Source organism: Copadichromis virginalis, linkage group LG9 (assembly GCF_057382275.1).
Source record: "Copadichromis virginalis isolate Kocher_CV1m ecotype Utaka linkage group LG9, C_Virginalis_male_GT1.1, whole genome shotgun sequence".
Classification (NCBI taxonomy): Eukaryota; Metazoa; Chordata; class Actinopteri; order Cichliformes; family Cichlidae; genus Copadichromis; species Copadichromis virginalis.
Window position 1 is genome coordinate 28,230,453 of NC_140626.1, and position 17,828 is coordinate 28,248,280.

Here is a 17,828-nt window from a genome sequence, read left to right on the forward strand (position 1 = left end):
GCATAATAGAAAGGTGAGAACACAGAAAAGTAAACTGACAGAAATGGGAAAGGATGTCATCACCAACAAAAAGAAACTAACGCAAAAGAGTCGACTTGGCATCGCACAATCATTACGAAAGTGGAAGGATGGAGGGAGGTCTCAATATGTTATAGATCTGAGCTATCTATAGAGAACCTAAGGCAACATAAATAATAATCCACTTTGTAGACGGATGGCTGCGAGCAGACTTCGAGTGAGGACCTGGAGTCGAGATCGATGGACTGGATCAATTTCAGAGAGCTCAACGCTCCCAAAGGCACAGTTGGCACGGAGCCTGAGGAAAACGGATGCTTCCAGAATGATGACACTAAAAATACTAAAGACTGCCGCTGGATATATCATTAGTCTCTGTGTGTGTGTGTGTGTGTGTGTGTGTACGGACATGTAAACACACAAGTCTTAAACTAGCATTTCGAGGATACTTAATGAACTCTTGCTCTGCTGTGAAGAAAAACTTGGGGCTATAAGCTCTCCTTTGCCACCCAGAACTAACACATCTGCATTAACTGTTCAGACTGCACAGCGTTGCTTTTTCTTATCAGTGAGAAAAATGAAAAATCAACCTGTTGAGCATGTTCCACTCACCTGTTTTGTCCAGATGCCAGGGATCTGTTGCAGCAGACATTGGTGGGATAGTGAGAGGTGATGCCCCGCAGTTGGACTCCACCAGTTTACCCTGGTAAGATGCAGGTGACGCAGCTGCAGGCTGCTTTTCTGTTGGCGTTGCCTGAGACTTTACGGCTGTTCTGAGTGCAGACTTGAGTGGGGCAATTCCGTTGAACTCCACCCGCGACAGGCAGCCAATGAAACCTGGGGTGTTGTAACGCTCGATGATGACTGGGTCTATGTGTCCAGTTTCTGCACAGAGACAGGATCGGAGAGAAGCTGTCATCACCAGATGACTTTTAAAGAACCTATCTGTTGAATGTTTACTGAGACAGGTTAGTTATCTGGAACTACAACTTGTAATTAGATACTGAGAGAAGAAACATCAGGATCTCTACAAATGACTACAGAGCTCGAAATAAACAATCGACAGACACAACAAACTCCACGTACAGCTTTGAACAGTCAAGCATTTGTAGGCGTCAGTTTTTGCTGATGTACAGACAAAACAAACTCTGCAAGTTCAATACACCCGGTCAGATTAGGAATTCACACAAGAGAGTGAAGGCGAGGCGGAGGAGGCAGAGGAGGTAGGAAGCAGGGGAGGAACACACACTGACCTCTAATGTCAAATTAGAAGATGAATAATGAATTACAACCCCCGCTGCTCTCACAGGCTTTGTTTCTCTGTCGCGCTCTGCTTTTCTGCAGTCACTCTTTTATTCATGGGTTGATTTAGCAGCACAGCAGTGAGGTGATATTTCATATTCAGCGTTTTTTTTATTTTGGTTTCAACCGAGCACGAATACACGTTGCTCATCCTGCTCTTTGTAAGCGGCACTTATAATCATATAACAAATGTTTATCACACTTTTGTGTGTACATACGGATGTTGAAAGCCCAAACAAGGGTTCACTTCTCTCGATCTTTTTATTGCAATGTAATCCGTGTATAATCATAACCACATATATAAGTTAAAATAATGATAAAAAAGCTAGTTTTCTTCTTGTTGTCCACTGTGCTAACACATGACAGAAATAATTTGTAATAATTGCCATAATTTGGAGGGTAGGAAATTGCCTGAGGTCCACTTACTGCCAAGGCAATTCTGACAAATTCAGATGTTTAAAAGCAGCAATTTGTGCACTCATACAGCCGCCTCTCAGTCCAGCCCCCTCTCGCTCTCTCAGTCCTTTGATTTTCATCCCCTTTTGTTTTTCAAACGAAAAGTACTTCAACACACAGACTCACACATAAATCAGCGCCTGAACTGCAGGTGGCCCGCCGAGCTCGGTCCAGCTGGGCCAATATCTTTGTTCAATCTGTGGATTTTGAGGGCTGTTTGTAGGTTGCACACGGCATATTTTCACGAGTGGAGAAATATCGATTTTTTTTTTAACCCTAATAGTTATTTGGAGGCGACTGAGCAGTTGTTTGTTTTAACGCTCATATGGCCCAAGGTCAAGCATAAAAAAACAACAACAAAAAAACAAAAATTCACTCAAAAAGGTCAGGTTATTCCAATAAAAATCACCAGAACAACATAATAGTACACCCACGCATGAATTATAACCCATGTGGTGGAAAACACCACGCAGGAGATATAGCCCTGCAGTTATTAAAACCCTTTATTGCAACACATAGCCAAGGCAGAGAAAAAGAGCCTTGAGACACAATCTGCAGACGAGTCTAGACAAACTCCCTGTTATCTCCAGTCCTTACGTTAAACCTTAGTGTCCAACCCTTATATCAAATCTGCACACTAAAACTGAATGGCCAGTCTAATGCAGAAGCTAAATTCCTTCGGCATGACAGTACACATTAATGCCCCCATAATATAAGAAACAAATTATAGGTGCAGACACACACTCACACACATATCCTCAAAGAAAATGGAAGAGATGCTTTTTTTTGTCTGCAGGCTGCAGACAAAAAAAACAAAAAATCCCTCTAACACCTACAGTTCTGTGTAGACATGAAATAAACTTGCCATGCTGGCATAAACCTGGAAAGATAAAACAACAACAAAAACACACAAAAAAGCTGCCATTGACACTTTTTGGGAAGATGAAAAATGTACTACCTCTACTTGTGTGTGTAGACAAAGCCAGGTTTAAATTTTAACATGCATGGCTGCAATGCTTCAGCACAACCATGCCACACCCAGAGGAAAGCACTGGACAATCCCACAGATGAACAAGGGATGGCCAACTACAGTGCTCTGTGTATGTATGTGTGTGTGTATGCACTGGTTTATTTAATGAATCCTGTTATGTTAGATGATGGGGTTCTGAGTATCTGGACATGGCTTATAATGCAATTCTCTCTCTTTATTCCATTTTCATGGGTCCAATACAAGTATGTACTGTACATGTGTGTGCTTGTGCACTATTGATTGTGCTACCAGGAACAGAGCCAAGCACTACGTGAGTTTTCTTAGTATTCAGCTGAGCAGACCTCCTACAGACACTTGCACTGTTTGTATTCTGTGCAGTTTGTCTTTGTAGGTGGAAAACAATAATTATGCAGACACTTGTGTTGAAGGTATTCATTTTTATACATGTACAGACGCACTCAAACTGAACTGCAGCTCTGCATCCCTCGGTCAATCAAGTCTCAGATCCGAGTCTCTCTTCACACCTCGAAAATGCCTCGGATGGTGAAACTGTAGGAATTTGCATATGCGTGGGGGTGTGCAAAATAGGTGGAGAAACAGGTACAGGATGGAAGCAAGGGCCTTGCAGTATTAAAGTAAACACAGCCAGCAGATTACTGATAACACGTAAAATGAATATGAATGAAGCTCTTTCTCTCCTGTGTGCCTGAACATGTGTTGATCACTGCAGAGGTCTGTGTGTGAATACTAATAGGCTCTCCGTTGGGAGGCTCCTCTCCACATAATGCCATAGGCAATGCACTGAGAGTATAGCTGACAAGCTTCCCTTACAAATCCGCATGCTTGTAGTTTAAACGATAGAACATTATTCTTAAACATCACAAATGTTACACCATGCTTTCTATTTAATGTTAACGCGGCGACACCATTATATAAGTGATACTAGTACAGAAAACACTCTAGTGATTTTTACCTTGCAAGAAAACAACCTTTGTGCATCAGTCAGCTTCCTGTATTTGGGTAAACCTTAGACTCAACTATAGTATTATTCTATCAAATAAAATCATGCAGTATCTCAGGTCAGGAAAAACTGAACATTAGGTAACCAGAGATTTCTAATGGGTGGTTTGCTTGGCTCCAGTGCTTAACAACACATTAATACGTGATCATTAACAAGTAATATCACCTTGTCAGAGCCAGTCACCACAACATCGCGGCTTGTAATCGCTTCTTTAGCTTGCCCTGATGGCGTCTTATGGAGCTTCCCAGACTAATCAATAAAACATGGGCACAAACAAACAGCTTTCCACACACTTAACATAATTAGAAAACAGAGGAGCATAATCCATTATGCTTTAGACTGAAATGATTTAATGTGGCATCATACGATACACAGAGCGTGTGTTGCATTGTGTCATGTATCATATAAGCCACCCTTATAAATATACCTAAAGACATGCTCGCTAGTGCACACGCATACACGACTGTAACAAGGTCAGCATGTTGATCAGATGTGACCGGTGATATCGTATGCATAATTCAAAAGGTGAGGGAGCACATAAAGCTGCGAGGAGAGGCCTGCTGTGAAGATAATGGGTAGGTAGGGGATGTGTTTTGAGGTGGAAGAATTGCCTCAAGAGGAGGAAAAAATAGGAGAAGTTGGATGAAAAAACAGAAGGCAGGATGGAGACGACTGCAGAACTAGTAGTGAGGGAGGGTGTGGCTGCCTCTCCAAGAAGAAGTGGTGGTAAGTGGAAAGGTGAGAGACACGAGGGGAAAATAGGGTGTGGGAGAAAAGTCTCTGATCTGAACGTGTGTGTGTGTGCGTGTGTGTGTGTGTGTGTGTGTGTGGGGGGGGGGGGGTAGGAAAGAAATGGGGTGACAAGAAGGGTGCTCAAATGGAGGGGTGGAGGAGATCAAACACAGTTGCCATGGAAACAAATGGAAGCTGAAATAAGGGTGACAGAAGGAGAAAATAGGGGAGGTGGGTAATGAAAGTATGGAGCATTTGAGACGCATCAAAAATAACACTGATGTGAATCCACAAACCACACCCTTTGAACCACACAAACACACACATGCTGTCTGGTTGTTGGTCATGGCTGATGCAGGGAGGGTCAGAGAGAGAGAGAGAGAGAGACAGAGAGACATTGAGAAAGATGGAGAGAGAAGTGAAAATTAAATCTTCTTAAATTTAAGAAGAAAAAAACATGTAACCTTGAGCACAGCTGCTTTTTGAGTTTTTGGTCCTTGTGTACTGCAGTATTTGGGAACTGTAGTACTTTTGCAAATGCGATGGTCTCCTGTTCATTGGAGCATTAGAAGAAATAAATAAATAAATAAACAAAATGAGCTGCAGTAAATGGACACGTGTAAAAAGGGCATTTGTGATGTAGAGGATGATGAGAGGGGTTGTAGAGAGAAACAGGTGAAGACCATCTGTGTTTTTGACATGGCAAACGCACCTGTGATGGCAACATCTGCCCATACTGACTACACACACGCAGACATGCACACATACACACACAGTCATATTCACCTGTTCCAAATCTAGCTTTTTGCTTCATCAGGATGTTTGGGATGTACAGACAATGAGCCAAAAACACAGCCATAACAGAAAACACGCATTAGCAAACAGAGCAAGGGAAAAAAAATTAATACCAGGCTCTCTGTGACAGCTAATTTCTCTTCCTGTGTATTTTCCCGCAATCCAATTAATCCAGCGGGTGGATTTCCTTGTAAATTCGAAAGCATCAAAAATTGCTCAAAGCATGAAAAAGAAAGAATCTACCTCGCTACCTCTGCTGCAAATTCAATTTGCGGTTTATATTCAAATGACTCACTCTGAACTGTAGAAGCCTTGGCACACTCATGCACAGGGACTAACACAAACAAATGGTGAAACATGCATGCATCAGAGTGTAGTTACCTATGTGGAGTTTGCGTCTACAGGCAGTATGCTCAGCAAGCCTTCTTCCTCTCCTCTTCCTTTATATGTTCTTTCTGCCTGTTATGTGGATTTTCGTAGCACAGTACCACACTGGCAAGCACTTCTCTCTCTCTTGCCCGCTCTCTCACTTGCCCGCTCTCTCTCTCTCTCTCTCTCTGCACTGCAGTCCCACCCCCACTCTGAGACAGCAGCTGGAGAAAACCTGGATCTGGACTTATACTGGACTGGATTAGGACTTCCCGGTACAAGTACAACTAAGGGTAATAGCCAGAGGACAGTATGATGTCATCCTATCACACACAAACTGCAGGCACCAAAAAAGGCACACTCAGATTATAGAAATGGAGACAGACAGCAGCCTCATCTAACACTAAGTTTCCCCAGCGTCAGGGTGTCTTGTGCATCCAAATGTAAAGAGCAAAACCCAAAAGGCAGTTTCTGAGATGCTTAGAAGAGAGGAAATTGATTGCACTTCATCCCGACATGCTTTAGAAATTGGCCAACAGCATGCATAATCAGCAGTCTTATGTAGAACTGGGTGCTGAGCCATCAACCTTTCCACAAAACTGTCATCAACAGGACAGTACTTCAAATGATTTACTAATGCACTGGTGTTTCAGTATGCTGCAATGTTATGACCACTTTTTTTCTTCCACACAGCCTGAACTGTGTGAGGCAGACTTCTTGTTATTTCTTTAAGTAGACTTAAGACTTAAAGATGGTATTGCACGGTGGATCTGATGGTATTAATAATTCCATCAATGCTGACAAGATCTCACCGACACCACTGAAGCCCCAAATCGTGACAGAGCCTTCAACATTTTTTAAACATTGTTTGTAGACACTGAATATTGTACCTCTCTCCTGACATTTTCTCTCCATACTGATGACGATTTGAGCCAAATCTTTCACATTTGCATTCATTTCATTTCATTTATTTATTTGTTTCACACATGGTTCATAGAGGTGGGAATCACCATACATCCCACGATACGATATTATCACAATACTTAACGCACGATACGATATTATTGCAATTTTTAAAAAATATATTTTGCAATATTCAGATTCTGTACATAAAGGTAAACTTTATCAATATTCATTTTATCTAATATCAAAGTCTCGCACTCAGTCTCTCTCTCATTTCAGTCAGTTTTATTGTTGACAAACTGAACGGTTTGTATTACAGTCTAGTCCAACTTAACTGAATGCAACCATCTGGTACAATTATAGCTATTCTGAACTAAGCAATTTATGAAAACTATGCAGCCCCTTCAGCAACTGAAGAATTTGAAAGTAAATTAAAACAAAATATAAATTTACATTAAATAAAAAAGTTTTAAACTTAATTAAAATAAAACATGTCTTAAATTAAAATAAGTAAACTGTCATGTTTATTGCTGCCAAAAAAAAGTTAAACACATTTGGACAGTGAAGGAATGTCAGGATTCTTGCTCAGAAAAAGGATCAACATGCTCTGAGCACAAAAACCTTTTTTGTAACACAATATCGATTTCTGCTGTCCCTGTATCGATAGATTATTAGCAAACAAAATATCACGATACTACACAGTATCGATTTTTTTCCCCCACCCCTAATGGTTCAACAGTATTTCATTTCCTACATACAAATCCTCCTTCCCATTAATATAGCACTGCAGCCATGGGTGAAAAGGAGCAGGAAGAAGAATAAATTCTTATTAGCACCTGCCCCCTATCTGAATTCCAATTTCTCTTACAAGTGGGCACCAACAACCCAAAAAGCACTCTAATATTTATCAATATGTAACAATGCAAAACAAAACAACAAATCAGTATAATCAACAATATACAACACTACTAGATGGCAAAGAAAAATTCCACTCCATAAGCCCTGTTGCCACTGATCTTCATTCCAGTTCTTGTGTAATTTTCACACCTCTCCATGTTTCTGTTCTGTCATTGTTCAGCCAAGGACAGTGTGTGAAACTGTTCTGATGAGCCTCAACTGTCGCTCCAACTACAGCTACCGAATGATACTACAAACAAAGACTCATTACCAGACAGGATGTGCACGGACGGCACCAAGCAGTAAAGGAACCAGAGTTTCGCATCTGAGGAGGAGTGAAATTCTTACAGAGCTTGATCCCCGGCATTGGAGTTGCCGAGGTGCGGGATCATGTGGAAATCAACCGATATGCTCTGCTACGACACATCAACTTGACTAAGACCCTGGGAACCGCCTTAGCAGGAGAACAGCAGGCCATCAGAACGATGGTGCTGCAGAACAGACTGACTCTAGACCTGCTAACAGCATCACAAGGAGGAGTTTGTAAGCGGAGACATTTATGAAGCTTTGCAGAATTTGACCATTCTGCAGAAATATGTCACTGACCACACATCTGGAGCAGCTACACCGCCATGTCTAAGAGTAATGATTTCAAAGATGATAACAACTACAATGACTGCTTATGTTGCCGTGCCTCAAGAAGAACAGCATCCCGTTGCAATTCTGTTAGAGGAGAACTTGTAATAACTGCTAATGAATGACGTGGTGATTAAAAATGACTTGTCAAGTGATCACGCACTGATTAAAACATTAGTAGGTTATGCAGGTTTTCATCCTTTTATTTTTTGAAGTTTTCATTTTAAATATGAAGTTTTCATTATTTTACATATAAAGTTTTCAATTTAAGGTTTGCATCATTTTAAATATAAGGTTTTCATCCTTGTATTTTTTGATTCATTTTACATATTAGGTTTTCATCATTTTTAAATACAAAGTTTTCATTTTAGTTTTCATCCTTTTATTTTTTGTAGTTTTCGTTTTATTATTTTTTCTTGTTTATTCCACTTGTTATTTCATTTACTATGATTTTCATTTACTATGTTTTTCTTTTTATTATTTTCTTTTGTTTTATTCTTTAGACCAAATGACTTCCATTTCTGCTATGCTGACATTTTGAAAATTAAAAAATTGCTTAAGATACTTAATAAATAACCTTCACAGACAATTGTTGTATACATTTAAAATAAGTTAAAACAGGAGGGAATGTTACAGGAAAAATGATTCTATGTTTCTTTACCTTCTTTTAAATGTACAAAGATGCCTTTTGTCTGCCCTCTGCCTATGGTTAGATTAGTTTAGAATTATCTTTTTAGACTTTCCCAGCAAACACATCTTGTTTCTGGGACATATTGTTTTAGATTGTTTTATCTTCCCTAGCTCTCTGCTGACGAGACTAGCACCATATATGGAGTTGTTTTATTTTATCTGTTTATTATTTTCTTATCCTGTTCTCACTGTCTTTCCTATAAAAATTACCAAGCCACTGTGCATGGTGTGAGTTGTTCTTAGCAGCTCACCCGTGTACACGTTTGATAAAGAAAGTAACTTTGTCTCATTGTGTCTTTATTTCTCCTGGGTTTTTTACAGAGTTTTCCCCCAACAAGGCTGTTAGTAAAAAAGTGACTAAAATTAAAAATTTAAATTGATTCCTTGAGTCAGCCAAGAGAGCTATTGAGCAAGACCACTTTAAAAACTTAAAAGAAAGTCTTTAGTTGGAAGAAAAATGTCAGGACATGACGCTGGCTCAAGAGTTCTGCATTGCACCATATTATTTTCTTGTAAATCATTAAACGTAAAGGAAGTTAAAGAAAGTGAACTTTATAGCAGCAGATCCTGTTTTGTGAACATCAACTTAATCTGTATACTGATAAACTTGGAGCACAGATAAACCTGTTTTTATGCAATGGTGCTTACATAGTAACATGAATAATAAACTTTATTTCTATAAAGATTTCCTTAAACTCCATACAACAGACTTTACAGACACAGCAACTGTCTCACATCACATCTTGCTGAAAACAGCTAATAGGAGAGTCCAAGGAGATTTATAGGGAAAGAACAGGTGCATTTTGAAATAAAACTATGTGAAAAAGTAGACCAGTGTCTGCAAATAACAGCTAATAGAATGTATTTTCAGCTGCTCTCTTATTTCCCAAAGGGCCGCCACAGTGGCTGGATCTGCATGTTTTATTTGGCACAGATTTTATGCCAGATGTCCTTCCTGATGCTACCCTCCCATTTATTTGGGTTTTGGACTACAAGTACAATAGCTTGTAGGCTGGTTCTGCCTCACATCTTTCACATGTAAGGCTAATGGGTTAACAACTACACCCATGGAGCCACTTCAAATAGAGGCTTCTTCAGAATAAAGCCGTCACATAAAGAAATGGCAATCTTTCTTAAATCCAGTGTAAAATAATTGGTATCACCTTAAGGGAGGGACACATTCATTCAGTGCGGACAGTTAACAGAAAAATAGAGGCCAGGGGGATAAAGAATAGAAGAGAGAAATCAGAAGTTCAGACTGGTACTGATGTACATGTCCTTTACAACTAACCCTCAGGGTTACAATCATCTCTCTATGATAGTACTTTCCCACTGTCACAATTTCTAGTGCTCTCTCTTTCTCTCTCTGACTTTGCCTCTGAATCTATTCCCTTAGAAAGACTCACACACGGTCCATGCACACACTCAAACACACACACACAGACACTTGACAGATTTGCAGCACAGAGGACAGAGTCTGGAGCGTGCCCGCTGCTCTGGCTGATGTATGACTCATCTCTCCCATCTATTCCACCGGGACGCATAGATCTAGGCCCATACGCCGTACATCAACCACCCACCTACCACATTCCTACACACACACACACAGTTGTGTCACTTTAAAGGACATTGCAGTAATTTCTTACAGATTTCGCCTCACTATAACCACCGGTTACCTAACCCTTAACTTAACCTAACCTTCAACCAAGTCTTGATACTAAAATCTAGTTTTTTCTTTTATGAGGACTTACTTCCCCCCTCCATTACCCCAGATATGTGCAACAAAATACATGCACTCTCCATCCTGCTCTAACCATAAATATCCTCCGCTTAGGCGCTGATGTAAGGACACTTTTTTACTCGCACACACATAAATACACAGGATACGGTAACGTTAAGCATAAGGTTTCATCATTTACAGAAGCATGTGTTGAATCATCCCTGCACTACATGATCAATACTACTTTAGCACAATCTCCCTGGGCAGCAAACACTGCAAACCTCAGGACACGAAACTGAGATTTCAGCAGGAGCAGCAAACATGCTAAATGATTTTATAGAGCCTTTTCTTTGGTTATATAAACCTGAGAATAATTCAATTTTTCTATTATCAAAGCTATAGTTGTTTTTCTGTCAGTGGATTCACTGAAGAACTGACCAATTATAGTAATAGTAAATGCTTTTATGGTTTTCAGGATAAAGGTTTCTATCAACAGTTGTCTGGGATCATATAGTCAATGTGAAATACTATCTAAAAGCTTACGTTACGATAATGTGAACAAATTAAGATTAGGCAAGAGCTATTACAAATAGCCTTGTGGACCGTGGAGCCTTATTAGCATTTGCCACAGAATACTGTAATTGACAGGTCCAACTCTGGTTGCCTGCACTTTTCACAGATGAGAATGGGTTCACCCTGAGCACATGAGATGGACATGACAGTGTCTGGAGAGGCTGTGTGTCCTGTAATATTGTTCAGTGTGACCAGTTTGGTGGTGGGTCAGTGATAGCCTGGGGAGGCTAATGTATGGAGGACTGCACAGACGTTTACGGACTACAGGCACCAGTGCAGTGGCTTCTGGGTTCCTCCTGGTGCAAGACAATACATGGTTTCATGTGGGGAGAGTATGCAGGCAGTTTCTTGGAGGATGAAGGAATTGATACTTCCCTGACCTAAATCCAACAGACAACCTCTGGGACTTTATGTTTTTGTCCATCTGACGCCACCACGTTGCACCTCAGACTGTCTCCAAGGACACCATCTGTCATTTCATTAGGTGCATGTCCTGAGGTTGTTAGGCATGCATACATGCGGGCATCTTCTGAGTACTGTTATGATTTGCTGCAATGTAATTTCGGTAACTGCGTCTGCTGCATCATCTTTCTACTTTTCCTCCTTTTGAGGTGTTTATGAATTCAGCCCTCTGTAGGTTGATTTGCATCAAACGATGTGGCATCCTTTCATTCCTAACACATTACGCAGTTCAGTGTAGACATCCAGCAGGTTTTCACTTCCCATTGAGATCAGATGTGTTTTCAAAGTGTTTTTTTTGAGCAGTGAATAGGTAAATGCGTCATAGATTTAAGGTTCAGTTAATAGTGTTTATCTGATAGTGTTTGTGAATTTGAAGCACGACTCTGGTGCTGTTAATTACCTGAGAAAAAAGCCTATCTTCACTGTACACTGATGATTATGAAGGTGTTCGGCTCCGTGTGATCATGTCTTCTCTTTTATGCTTCTCTAATGTCTACTTATTGTATTTCTTCCTTCATTATCCTAGTTAACTAATCACATCTCACAATCAACAGATTGCGAGGTGACACTGGAGATGTCTCTGTGATCAGTGTGTGAGTGTGCGTTTGAGCACTGCACCAAACACAGGGCGGCTTTCTCCCACAAACAGAGAATCTGATAGCTCAGCTGTCTGACAGCCTCTCTTGTCTCTGCGGTCCAAACACAGAAGTGGAGCAGATCCGATGAGATGTGGAAACACCCGCATTTGTTCCCTGTTCTTCTATTTTCTCTCTCTGTGTGGTTTAGTGTTATGATGTTTGCTACAATGTAGAAAATTAACATTTCGGTTTACTGATGTGTCAGCCTGGTTATAAACAAACATCTCAGGACTTGCTTGTCCTTAAAGCATATGTGCTGGTTTAGTTGGCTGAAGATTGATGATGGGGTTTTATTCCTCTCGGCTCTTGTGGTGTGTGCAGCGGCATCAGTAGTTCTGGCTGGTGAGAGAAGTCACATGTTGCTTCAACCTCAGTGAACTTCTCTGCACTTGCAGTAGAGGACAAAGGGCGGAAGGGGTGGCGACATTAAAATGCATCACGAGTCACTGTAAAATCGAATAAAACCAACTAATATTGTGAAAATCTCAATTGTGGGATTAATGAAGGCTATCTCGTGTAGCAAAGGATGCCACTTTGAAAATCTAAAAAAGATTAAGCCATTTAAAAAAAAGCAAACTGAAATGTATGTCAAATCCATACTGCTGAATGTCTAAATGATCTGGGAAGATTGAAACATGCAGATCCAAAAACCACCCAGTAGGGTTTGCATATTTAAAAATACAGTCATGTGAAAAAAGAATAGTAAGTAGCAGCCACGTGCTGCTAATCAAATGCACTTGGCTAATTCATAATAAGCAAATGCGAGCACCTCTGTAAAGGCAGAAATTTGGGCAGTTTGCTTGTTTGAAACATTCAGTCATGTGTTAAACTAATATCACAACCTTTCAGGCAAATTCAGTACAAGGTCGGACCGTGAATATACAGAAAGCTCAGGTACATCTCAGACTTTACAGGCCTCTGTAAGCATGTTAAATGTTAAAGTTCATGACAATACAATTAGAAAAATACCAAACAGTTATGATTAAAGGATTGCCACAAGATAGCCACTCATGTGTAAAAAGAACATGGCAGCAGGACTCAGATGTGCAAATTTGCACCTGAACAAATAAGACTTTGGAACTGTGTCTTTAGGACAGATAAGACCAAAGTGGAGATGTGGATGATCAGGAAGAACACCTCAAACTGTCAAGTACGGTGGTGGAGGGGTGATTATTTTTATTTTTCACAGCACTGGATCTGCCACATTTACAACCAAACAGAAGACGATGAATCAGGCAAAGCCAAGTCACTATACAGGTCTTTGGCGTTCTCTAGTGGACAAAATCTAAAAGTACATTTACTTCACACAGAAGATGGATGGATGGATGGATGGATGGATGGATGGATGGATAGATGGATAGATAGATAGATAGATAGATAGATAGATATTTATGTATTCATACATATATAAATAACTCAGTTTAGAAAAGTGGTATATATCTGCCCGAGTAACTAATCACTAATCAATCACATTGGAGAGTGTTGGGGAAACTTCTCTGTACTGGTCTTACAAAACACTTTGTACTGTAAGTAGTTAAACAACAGAAAAGCTACCCTAGGAAGAAAGCTTTATAAATTAATCATAACCTTAACTAATTTGTAAAAAAAAAAAAAAAAAAGAATATCAGCCTATCATAATATCCATGGGAAAGTGCAGAAATGTTTGGTTTTTAATTTTTTGTCTGTTATTCTCAGATTGTATGACTCACAAGTAAAACATAGGTCAGAGGAGCTTGTTAGTTCCATATATGCTCAGCATGACAAAGGACTCTAAATGTATATGAAAAGATACTTTGATTTACACATTAGTGTGATTTCAGAGTGTTATACTTATATATGGGAGACATATATACATATAATAATGACCCGAATGCACAATTGTGAGCAGAAAAGGTTTAGCTAAAGTGACACACTCACCATAAACCTTTCCCAAGAACAGCGTCTTGACCAGGTTAAACTGTGTGTCTGAGGCTTCAGGGAGGTTGTAGCTGACTGCAGGATAATGATCCAGCTGAGACATGACAGAGATATAAAGAGATAGTGAGAAGGAAAGAGGGAGGGAGAGAAACACATTAGCATCCTTGTTTCATAGGGAGTCGAATCTAGACTAAAACTACTGACCACAGCATTTTGAAAAGACCCAGGCTAAGATCTGCATCAGCACATTAAGCAGAGTACACAAGATGATGAACAAAAGATGGTAATTCAATGCTGTCAGCCAATGCAAAGCAACACAGCACAATCAGAAGCTCAATGGTCCCCCCTCGTGGTTTCCAAACGCCAGGAAAGCTTTAAATATGGTAGCTTAGTAACAAGGAAACCACTCACATAGTCATACCTTGATTATCCTTCATTTTAAATTCCCATGAATCCTGATCAGGTCAGTGAAAATGAATTAAAAACACTTTGCAAAAATCAGGTAAATAGGATGAACACATATTGCATCTAATACTAACCCGAGGCTGTTCCTGATTTCTTTTTTCTTCTGGCGTTTCTACACACATCATATATAACTACACTCTTCAAACAATGACCATAAAATCTGAGTGTTAGAAATGTCTCTGGACCAAAAAACCCTTCTTACCATTTGCTATAAACTATAACCCTGTTTAAAATATCACCTTAGATGTATATATTCTATAAACACTCCAACATTAAAATCCATCATGGTTTTAAAGATGTCAGACTACCTCAAACATCTTTTCTGGAAAGCTGTGATATTTTCGTTTTAGTCACGTCTGAAAAGTCATCTTGTACAATTATCCAGCAAACAAACAGCTCTTCCCTAGAAATAAACGATGATACAAATGATGCCTAATAATAATATGCAATTTCAAAAGTCTGTGGGGGGTTCAAAGGCATTCCTGAGAACTCAAAAAGGGCGGGTGGAAGACGAGCAGCGTGTTTACAAAGAGGAGCATCAGTGGAGATGTGAGAGCAGAGAGGGTGATAGAAGGAGGGAATGCACGACTTTAATATCCCTGCAACATAATTAACTTGTTATTGCTGTTTCAATGAAGTTTCTAATTAGCTTGAAAGCTGCAGCCGATGCTATTGATGAGAATAATTTCAAACCAACAAATTGGTTTTCGGTGTGTTCTAGAATAAAAAACCCCCAAAAAACAAGATCTTCCTTCTTTCCTTCTCCCTGCCCACAGGAGGACTGTATCTAAGCATAAACCAGTCTGCAGAAAGCAGACTGGAGTAGAGGAGTTTGGTTGGAAACAATGACTTTTGTTCCTGGAAATTTGTTCTGTTGATGTGCTGAATAGCTGTCACGGCCTGTTAGCTGGGAGCTGAGCTGGACTGTCACTAAAGGCCTGAGATTTACGTGTGTATGTGTGTGGTAGTGCTTGTTTACAGGTTTAAATCAGCAGAGTCCTGCCATAAAGAAATTTCTTTCTACCCACTGCTGCGCAAGACTATTTTCTCCCTCTTTCTCCTCACACGCACACACACACACATGCAGACACACAACATATCCTAATTTGATTCCTTCCAAAAGCCTGGTCTCAGTGGAGCATTGTGTGGGTTTTGTTTTCCTCTGTGACTGGAGGGTGGGATAATGGGACACAATTAAATTGCGCTCAGCTTATTTACTTTTATCTGAGAAAACAAATTGACTGCACAACCACGGAGGGAAGCTTGAGTCTTGAAGCCCCCACAAAACGATCCACTGAGGAAGACGGCCTGGGAAGAAACCTCATTTTACCAAACTTTGTCAATTACAACCGCAGTCATTGGGATCTCTTTCCTTTTTTCCTTTCTTTCTTTTTAACACAGTGCCATTTAGAAAACGCAGTTGCTGCCTCTAAAGTCACACATAGCTTACATAAGCAAAGTAACCAGGGGTTAGGCAAAGAGAAAATTAACAAAGGGTGAAATCTATTTCCCTGACTACGTGCTAAAAAAGAATCTAATTTAGCCAATGTGCTGTTTATATGCAAACTCATTTACAGTGCACTGAGAGCCTTTTTACCTTCGTGGCACCTCTGTTTCCTTAATGATGTCTAAGGGATAAAAATACTCCCATCACAGATTTAACACTGAACAAAAAGAAATGCTAATTTTCCTCTTGAATAAATTGTTTAACATCATTATTAAGTGAACTGCTGAATTTTCGTCTGGTCCGGGTCTCAGGTGCAGCAAGCCATTTACACCGCTGAGTCAACCAATGAAGCAACTGGCGGAGAGGAGAAGAGGAAACGGAGATGAGCCGTCTGCTGCCTGAAGGGACTCCTGACTTTCATCTCTAAACCCTCACAGTGTGAGAAAGGCAAAGTGAGAGATGGCGAGATGGGGAACTTATTTTAATCTCGCCTTGGCGCTCCTTTGATAGCGAGCTAACCTAACGAGACCTCACAGGCTGCTCGAAAACCAAACACTCTCCTCTGTTTGCTGCACTCTGTATGCCTGGGTGTACATGTCAGCACGTATTTTGTGTCCGCAAGCGAACGCCTCACCTTAAAGTAATCCTCAGATAATCTCAACGTATCAAAGTGATCTTTGTCATTATATTTTGTGGGTCTACTTTCTTTATCTAACAACAGTATCTGTTTCTTTCAAACCCCTTCTCCCCCTCTCTCTGGCTCTGTTCTGCCTTTTTCTTTTGTCCTACATTTCTCTCTGACTCTCGTTTCTCTTTCTGATTCAAATTACCACACGCTGACTTGTCTTGCCACATTTTCTCTGCTTTGTCTTTAAACTAAACAGTCGCTTGTCTAAATGGCTTTAAGATTTGGAGCCCTGATAAGCAGAGAAGTGAGGCCTCTGCACCCTGAGGTAAACAGTCCACTGCTTCTTATCCCTTTTTTTTTAAATTTGGGGAAATTGAATTTGATCCACTGCCAGCCCCACCAGCACAACTGACTTTTATTGCATCTGACTCATATCTCTGCCTCTCACTCATTTTGTTATCTCGGATGCTCGCAACTAGGCCTTTGATGAGCGTGTGCACAAAAATAATAACAGGCTAGTTCCATTTTCAGTGCTGATGGCAGCTACTGACAAAACTGGCATTTTAGGCTTTAATGCATTATTCAATAAATTAAAAAAAAACAAAACAAAAATTCAAGCCTTGGAATTAGCCAGTAGAGTTTCCAGCATTCAAAAGCAGTTATTAAGCATCTCAGCATTTGCATGCAGTTCAGTACACTTCATATGTTCTGTACACTTCAAACGACTCGCCGTCAAAGAGTGACCGAAGCTGTGCGATCATCTCGTAGAAAAAGGTCATGTTTGCACCACGCATGTGTTCTAAGATGAATATTTATACAGAGGCAGGTGGAACAAACTGATAAAACAACACCGACATAGTATCACACTTTATATATCACTCACAGTTGCCCCATTTTTTCTAAATGATAAAGAAGATACAAATATTTGATGATCACCTTTAAGGGTTTTAGGGTTTCTAAATATTTTGCTGACTTCTTCATGCTTTACTATCCTGACTTTGGTCCTGAGTCATTCTTGGAGGCCCCTCATGGAGCATAACTGCAACGTAAACGATGCAGGGCCATTTGGCAGGTCTGAAAAATGCTTTATAAATGGATGTTATGGTTATGATTACAAAAAAAAATCATCATATAGTCCATAATAAGGTGAAGGACTAATGCTTCAGTGCAC

At 40.1% G+C, this 17,828-nt stretch overlaps 1 protein-coding gene and 1 long non-coding RNA gene across 3 annotated transcripts in view; one reads left to right on the forward strand and one right to left on the reverse strand.

Moving 5' to 3' along the window:
- The window catches only part of cntnap2a (contactin associated protein 2a), a 403,255-nt gene that overhangs the window by 3,754 nt on the left and 381,673 nt on the right, over nucleotides 1-17,828 (reverse strand). For both annotated transcript variants that reach the window (XM_085468615.1, XM_085468614.1), the window contains 2 exons: nucleotides 14,118-14,211; nucleotides 628-900 (listed from right to left, as the gene is read on the reverse strand). In XM_085468615.1, coding sequence (XP_085324741.1) covers nucleotides 628-900; nucleotides 14,118-14,211 — 367 coding nt within the window. The remainder of the gene's footprint in view (nucleotides 1-627; nucleotides 901-14,117; nucleotides 14,212-17,828) is intronic.
- LOC146702092 (uncharacterized) lies at nucleotides 7,694-9,086 on the forward strand. Its single transcript, XR_014922279.1, has 2 exons — nucleotides 7,694-8,388; nucleotides 8,452-9,086. It is a non-coding gene; the product is annotated as an uncharacterized LOC146702092 (long non-coding RNA).